Source organism: Cynara cardunculus (assembly GCF_001531365.2).
Source record: "Cynara cardunculus var. scolymus isolate 2C chromosome LG 4, CcrdV1, whole genome shotgun sequence".
In the NCBI taxonomy this organism is placed as follows: domain Eukaryota; kingdom Viridiplantae; phylum Streptophyta; class Magnoliopsida; order Asterales; family Asteraceae; genus Cynara; species Cynara cardunculus.
In genome coordinates, this window is record NC_037531.1 from 17677403 (window position 1) to 17685723 (window position 8321).

General features: G+C 35.7%; 1 protein-coding gene across 2 annotated transcripts in view; it reads left to right on the forward strand.

The window, feature by feature from the left end:
• The first annotated feature begins 783 nt into the window (after positions 1 to 783).
• Positions 784 to 8321, forward strand: part of LOC112511654 (long chain base biosynthesis protein 2a-like) — an 8301-nt gene continuing 763 nt past the window's right edge. Inside the window, exons 1-11 of one of the 2 annotated variants that reach the window (XM_025117359.1) lie at positions 784 to 909; positions 1025 to 1090; positions 2573 to 2661; positions 2845 to 2990; positions 3131 to 3255; positions 3345 to 3438; positions 3863 to 4026; positions 5076 to 5237; positions 6326 to 6452; positions 6826 to 6992; positions 7895 to 8002. In XM_025117359.1, coding sequence (XP_024973127.1) covers positions 784 to 909; positions 1025 to 1090; positions 2573 to 2661; positions 2845 to 2990; positions 3131 to 3255; positions 3345 to 3438; positions 3863 to 4026; positions 5076 to 5237; positions 6326 to 6452; positions 6826 to 6992; positions 7895 to 8002 — 1374 coding nt within the window. Of the gene's footprint in view, positions 910 to 1024; positions 1091 to 2572; positions 2662 to 2844; positions 2991 to 3130; positions 3256 to 3344; positions 3439 to 3862; positions 4027 to 5075; positions 5238 to 6325; positions 6453 to 6825; positions 6993 to 7894; positions 8003 to 8321 lie in introns of those variants that run through there. The other variant, XM_025117360.1, reaches the window with a different exon arrangement.

Here is an 8321-nt window from a genome sequence, read left to right on the forward strand (position 1 = left end):
AACACAAGAAACACACAGAGAGGAATTAAAACACCCCATTATCAAGAAACACTGCAGTCCAATTAACTATACCCATAACCACAAATCAAATGAGTCCCGCAGTTTGGTTGTTTCTTATTTCAATTCAATCAATTACGTCAAAACTTTAAAAAGCAGAAAAGACCCATCGAAGAAACCCTTGGATTTAGGGGGAGTCCCGTCGAAGATGCACAAAGAGAAAATGGTTTTTCCAGAACTCCAATGACGAGAAATGCGATGTAGAGCACTCACGACAAAGGGACCCGTTTCGATGTTATTCTTTATCGAGACTAACTCCGTGATTAAAACTCACTTGAACCAAACTAAATTCGTTGGTTGAAAGAAGATACATGTGATCTTGAAAATTATCAGAAGAAAATGACCAAAAGAAAGAACTGCCCTCACAGTTAACAGACAATATGGATGGTCATTAGCTCAAAAGGCCAAATCCAACAAAAAGTTTGAATCCGGAAGGTTTTTTGTAATAAATAAAGCTTAGGGATCAATTTAGTAAAAACCTTAAACTATAGGGACTAAATCTATAATCAACTCAAAAAGGAAAAAGATGGCAATGACATGAAAATAGGAACATTCTTCTGATTTGCATAAAGTAGAAGACACACGATCCACCGGAACCAAAGGAATGCTACTCGCCATCGGATTTGTTTCACGCCGATCCGTTCTTTCTCGTCTCATCTCGCCGGAGATCCGTCTCCCGCCGATCATTTCTATTTCAACAATACAGGATCCATCCCTCCGGCCAAAATGATCACAGTTCCTTATTTGACAGCATTGACAACCTATTTCAGCTACGGATTACTCTTCGCTTTTGGCCAATTGCGTGATTTCTTCAGAAGATTTATCGATTGGTGGAAAGCAGGCAATCTTCAGGTCCGTCATCGTCATCGTCATTATCATCCCTCTCTCTATGTGTATTTCTTTCACCGATGTTATTACTATACTAGCAATCATCAGTTCATCACTCTATCATGTGATGTGTTAAAAGGGATATGCACCGATCTGCTTAGGGCTTGAAGACTTTTACATCCGTCGTCTCTATCTTCGCATTCAGGTAAAATATTTTGCTGCTTTGATTTTGGTTCGTGTGATTTGTTTGTTGTTCCATAAATTAATGAGGTTAAATAAACAAAGACATGACTAAGAGATGCTTAAAAAGTTGCGGGTAGATTGATCAATGCAGTAAGAGTGTGCACGCACCATGCAGATTATAAAAAACAATTTTCAAATACAAGCATCAAATGAACACTTTCTGAAGAAGACGAAAGATTAGAAACCAAAAACAAGCCAGACAAACAGGTATAGGTATAGACTCAAAAAAAAAAAAATTAAGTAGTGTCAGCGTTAAGTTTAATTATAAAAAAAACAAATACATCATAACTGGCATGGTGGCTATTTCATTACTTTTAATATATGAGTTATTGTGTTCAAGTCTTATATTATAGAAAAGAAATTCAAAACATAATAAATTTGAAATTTAAAGCTAAAAACTAAGAAAATGACACTAATGGGAAAACTTGGGTGGAAGAGAGCCTTGAAAACCAGCTCTACCAAATAAAACTTGTGTTCTTATTGTAGTTTCAAAATATATATGGTAACACACAACAAATCAATAAGGTTGCACTTTTCATGAACCTAAATTTTTTTACACTACGGCGAAGGAATGAAATGGCGGCGCGTGCCACCGTAACCATTGAACTAGGTCCGTCCATGAAAGCAAGTCATTTTTTTTACTTTTCTATTTATATGAAGTCTGTGTGTGTATACTCATTTTTGGTCCATTTATGTCATATCATACCTTCGTCTGAAAGAATATTCAATTTAGATTGGTCATTAAATCCAATTATTGACTAGGGAAAACAGCGCATATGACTAAAATACAATGGTGCATTTAAGGAAATGACCAACTTTTGGAGTATTTGCACAAATAATCAGTACTTTTCTAAAGTGTTCCTCCAACGTTGGCTAAATGCTGACTTCAGATCCACATGTCATAAAAAATAGGTACTTGTCCATTCATTTTTCCAATGTTTTATGCATTTCGCCAACTTAAGAGGCTGTTGGCGAAAATGCTGAAAAATGTGTAAGTGGTGGGATCTTAGCAAAAATGTATCGATTTCTTATTGGACTGTTTATTCAATGGGCCAGATTCAGAAGGGTTAGACCACGTGAGTCCTACGTCCATTTAGCCAACGTTGGAGGAACATTTTAGTGAAAGTATTGGTTATTTGCTTAAATACTTAAAAAGTTGGTTATTTCCCTAAATACACCATTGTATTTTGGTCATTTGTGCTATTTTCCCTGTTAACTATTTGGAGTTGAGTTGGAGGTTGACAAAGAAGTTTGGGTTAGGATTTGGTGTGAATAATTTTTTTAAAATCTGTAGAATGATTCGCCTGATATAGAGATCACTTATACTGAATCATACAACTCTTGATTTTAGTTTAGCTATAGTGTAGTGATTTGGTTGCTTGGATTTCGCATTGATCTCTAGTGCATGAGCAACTAAAACTTTGTTCTTACCATGTACATGTAGGATTGTTTTGGACGGCCTATATCGAGCCCTCCTGATGCTTGGTTTGATGTGGTGGAGCGTATTTCCTATGATAATAACAAGACACTGAAGTGGGTGTTGGATGTGCATTCAGCTTAAGCTGTCAAAAATTGTTTTAACATTTTGGTTCCTTCTTTAATTTTCAAATGAAATGGCATTTACCAATAGATGCTATTATATATTCCATGACTTTGTCTTTTTGATTCAAGTACCCCATCCTAAAGATGCTAGATAATTTCAGATGTTTTTGGCAGGCGGACTACAAAAACTAGTAGGTGCCTTAACTTGGGGTCATACAATTACCTTGGCTTTGCTGCAGCAGATGAATATTGCACACCCCGTGTAATTGAGTGTTTGAAGAAATACTCCGCTAGCACCTGCAGTACTCGTGTTGAAGGAGGTTCCTTTTTCTTGTTTGAACATTTTTATTTACTGTTTTTTTATTGATTATCTCTATTATCATCCCATCCCTTGTAACATGTCCTGTCCAAGGAACTTCTGTTACTCATTTGTTATCTTTGTATGCAATGACACATTCAGGCACAACAGCATTGCATTGTGAATTGGAGGACGTGGTGGCTAATTTTGTTAGGAAACCAGCTGCTTTAGTTACTGGCATGGGCTATGTTACTAACTCTGCTATCCTTCCTGTCTTGATTGCAAAAGTATGTCTTGTTATACGATGAGTGATATCAACAATGTGGTTTGACAACTAACCATTTTACGCAAGCTTTTTTTATGGCAATTTACACAGGGAGGCTTGATAATTAGTGATTCTCTCAACCACAATTCTATTGTCAATGGTGCTCGAGGTTCAGGTGCTACCATTCGCGTATTCCAACATAACAGTAAGGGCCTGTTTGTTAGCAGCTTAATAAGCTTAATGAGACTCACAGCTTATTCAGTCAGCTATACATGATTGTTTGGTAGTAGTTTAATGATATAAAAAGTGGCTTATTCAGTAAGCTTCTAGGAGAGAGCTTTATGCAGAAAGCCAAGTTTTTTTCTAAGCTGTCTATCCCAATTAAAAAGCACGCTCATTCCATCTATGAAGAAACCTCCCAAAAAATACCTTTCTTGATCTATAGAGACAGATTAACCCACAGCAGATGACTTTATTCATACAGAACTTGATGAAAAAACCATCCAAACAGTTTGTTTAACAAGCTCAAGTAGACAGCTCTATTTGAAATGTGGGCAGCAGATTTTCTTGGTATATTTTGTTCACCATCCTTCTCTAGTTCTTTGCTTCAATTATACTTTTCTGTGCAGCACCTTCTCATTTGGAAAAAGTCTTGAGGGAACTCATTGCTGATGGACAACCTAGAACACATAGACCCTGGAAAAAGATCATTGTGGTTGTAGAGGGGATTTACAGCATGGAAGGGGAACTTTGCGAACTTCCTGAGATTGTTTCCATATGCAAAAAATATAAGGTTATTAATATATTTTATCGAAAATTTGAAGTCCTTTTATAGGTATGATTGATATTAAATGGAATTGCATATCTCATTTTAGCGTGATCCCAATTTTCAGTTGTTTCTTATCTTTGGTTTTCTTTTCATTTTTTTCTATATAATTATGCTCAATGTATATGGGTTGGCATTATTATAGATACATCTTTATATTGAGCGGATGTAATTATAGTGCCCAAGTAATATTGGGGTTGGCATAGTGGGTAAGGGTTGGAACCTTGACTGAAGAGACCTCAAGTTCGCATTGCACAATCTGGTATTCGATCCATGAGTTGATACGAGGAACCAATTTGCATGGACCTTGTAAACTAATTAGGCCAGATGTGTCGGATACCATGGTTAATAAGGACTAAGAAAAACATAATACCTATTTTTGTACATAAACACTATAAAGAATGGGTGAGGGCCGCTTCATTTTGGAGGCCTTCCTTTTATACTCTAATGCTCATAAATGTGTGGTGCTTTCATTCAGAAAACCTTTTTCTTTTCTGTGCTCAAACGATAGGTATCTCAATCAAAGTTTATGGTGTTTAAACCTTGAAATTGTGGGTTTGGTTTAAAGTGATCTTGTCAGTTGATACTAATATCCTAGACTTGGTATTGGAAGCAACTAGAATTTCCAAATTACAGTTAATGCTAGAAACTTAGAGTGCCTACTATTTCCTTTTCATGCATGCATAAGTCCAAAAGTCTTCTTATGTATATGTTGTACTTGTTTGCAACTCTTCATTTATATGACATTAGTCCCTCAAGTTAAAGGTTGTGATAACCACAAGTATCGAATCTAGGGAACTGCAAGATCGAATACCAGAATAGCATATAACCACTTCTAATTTGAGAAAGGATGATTAAATTGGTGATTGAACTAAAATTTAACATATGGGCAATAAACAGATAACAGAACATGGCACAGACAAATCACAGATAGAAAGAGACAGCTAGGAGTCGGATTTCATTTGGATGCCAATGTGCTACAGACTGTTCTTATTTTTTCTTTCTATATGCTGCAGGCATACGTCTATTTGGATGAAGCTCACAGTATTGGTGCAATTGGGAAAACAGGAAGAGGTGTCTGCGAGCTTTTAGGCGTGGATACCGCTGATGTAGATGTGATGATGGGAACTTTCACAAAATCATTTGGATCATGCGGTGGTTATATAGCAGGATCCAAGGTTTGTTTCACCTCTATCTTTTTCAACCTCTTAGGACTGCTTTCTGTAGAAATGGAATCCTTGGTTTTTCTTACAGCCAAGTGGAAGATTATGCTTAATCAGGTGAGGTATATGATTAATTGACAACCATCATGCTTCTAATTTATATTTTTATCATGTGGGTCTCTAGTAATCAATAAACTTCTGATGCCTTTGTTTGCTGGGATTTGTAATGACATGTTTTGTTACTTCTCTGCACTTTGTCTTCATGCCTGCCCTATTATGTAGAAACATATAAGCCAATTATGCCACTTATCTTTTTCCACTTCATTTTTTAACATGTCCTTTTAGGTTATTTTGCATTATCATCTAGTTTATCAACTAGTTTTTACCAAACATGACTAGTATATCGGCTAACAACTGATTTATAAGTCAACTAAGTCAACATCTAGCTTATCAACTAGTTTGCCAAACATTGGCACAATCATTTACCAACATAGACATTTACCTAGGCTGGGTTGAGTTCCATTGAGGAGAGTTGAAATGAGAAGCGTAAGAAGGGATCTCCACACCCTTGGATCTACATTAGGATGAGATGCACCGGACCAATCCCTGTATCAAACATGATTTATGAGTGAGTTTGAGATTAAAGGTGATCAAGGGTCCTGATCCTTCTTACACCTCTCACCTTAACTATTCATTCTCACACGATGCTTCGCGTACCTAGGCTACCTTGTTTTGCATGTGTTAATAGCCATTTATATCATGACTAACAGTAGAGATGTACAAAAAGCCCAAGCGGAAGCCCTCAGCCCCTGGGCCTCAAAGCCCGATTAGGCCAAAATTTTGGGTACGGACCGGGCCCAGAAAAGCCCGACCTAATAAGGCCTGGAAAAGTCTGATTAAGCCCAAAAAGCCCAGTCCTGGGCCTAAAAATCGTGGGTCTTGTGCATCTCTAACTAATGGTATGCTACTTTTGCTTTATAATTTTTTTTTCCTTTTTGTGTTACCATTTCCTTTGTAAACCGTCATCAATTATACGTATATCGTGTTACATGAATCAAACGTACGGGCATTTTATCTCTTTTAGTTTTTTATTTCCATCTCAGGAACTAATTCAATATTTGAAGTACACTTGCCCTGCACATATATATGCCACGTCAATCTCACCTCCTTCTGCTGAGCAAATTTTATCTGCCATAAAGGTTATTCTTGGAGAGGATGGCTCTAATAGAGGTCAGTAAATCCTATAACTAGATGTTAATTTGTTCCCTTGACTATAAATCTTAAGGCCGCTTACCAAACGCTTACTGGGTCATTTACCTTGCTGGATAAACATGGCAAGGGTCGAGAATCTTAGTAATGATAAGGATAGAGAGTTTTACCCGGTAAGTTTGGGTAATGACTCTTACCTGGTAAGGTAAATTGTTGAATACAATATCGTTTTGAAGTATTACAATCTCACCTGATAAAAGCTTACCGGATAAATTGTTGCATACGATACTATTTTGATAGGTGATTACCGGGTAAATGTTTGGGTAAATGGCCCCTAAATGTTACTGCACATATTTCTCCACAGATTTCTGACTGCCATTGGTGTCCAATGTAGGGGCTCAAAAGCTCGCCCAAATTCGGGAAAACAGCAACTATTTTAGGTCCGAGCTGCAGAAAATGGGGTTTGAGGTTCTAGGGGATAACGATTCGCCTGTAATGCCTATAATGCTTTATAATCCTGCAAAAATTCCGGCCTTTTCAAGGGAGTGCCTAAAGCAGAAGGTATGTTTCATTTCTCCTTCCTTGTAGAATCATTCTATTTGCTTCTTTTTCTTCTATGAAAGCTATGTTTGGCAAGCTTAACGGGCTTATTTGGTAGGGTTTTAATGATCTAAAAAGTGGTTTATTTGGTAAGCTTTTAGGGGAGAGTTTTATGTAGAAAGCCAATTTTTTCCCAAAACCTTTCCCTCCTACTTGAAAAATTATATCTATGAAAAACTTCTTCCAAACAAAAAAAATTTCTGATCTATATAGACAGATTAATTCACACAGACAGTTATATGAGTTAAGAACTTCTCTAATGGTAGGTTCTTACAAGAATTACCATTGGAGAAAGTTCTTATAAGATACATTATTTGTGTTCTTGTACAAGAACTCTGGTTTTTATATTGATGTTTGTGTGAACTGACATTTTCATAGTTTTTTGTATATTTTTGGCTTTAATAGTTCTTTTATAAAATTGATGTTAAAAAAATAAACGGAGCCTATATAGCAGTTCTACTAAGAACTACCATTGTGGAGTTTTATATAGATTTTTAATTTAATGACATGAAAATGATGTAGCAAGAAAAAGTAGAAGAAGTTGGTCCTTACAAGAACTTCCATTAGAGATGCTCTAATAGAAAACTGACCAAATAGTCCATAATCTAGTTGTTAGCTAATAAACTAGTCATTTTTTGTAGAAGAAAATTGTGGGATTTATATAAAATATAAGTTGCATAATTAGAAGAAAAAAATGGAAAAAGCCCCAATGAACAATCTAAAGTAACTTTTCAAAAAAATAGCTTAATAACTTATGACTTATCAAATGAGACTTTTTCAATAAGCTCAAAAAATAAGTTAACTTATGTTTGCTAAACGTGACGTGAAAGAGATGATGATTTGTGATTGACTACTACTAACAGGTAGCGGTTGTGACGGTTGCTTTTCCAGCCACCCCTCTATTATTAGCTCGAGCACGTATATGTATTTCTGCTGCTCATTCAAGGGAGGATATGGTGAAAGCCTTAACGGTAACAAACTTATCTTCGCATATTCTCTATAAGTACATTCTTTCTACATCTAAGGTCATGTTTGACAAACTAACTGATAAACTAGCTGATGAATAAATCATATTTGGTAAAAACTAATTGATAAGTTTGATGAAAAATGTAAAATGATCAAAAAGGACATCTTGAAAAATTAGTAAGTACAACATTTCATAATATAATTAAAACAAAATCCTTGATAATATAATATGTTATTTAATGCAAACAAAATAGTAAAGAAAAATTCAAAATAATATATATTATAAAAATATGCATTGATCTATGATTTTAAATAGCCATAACG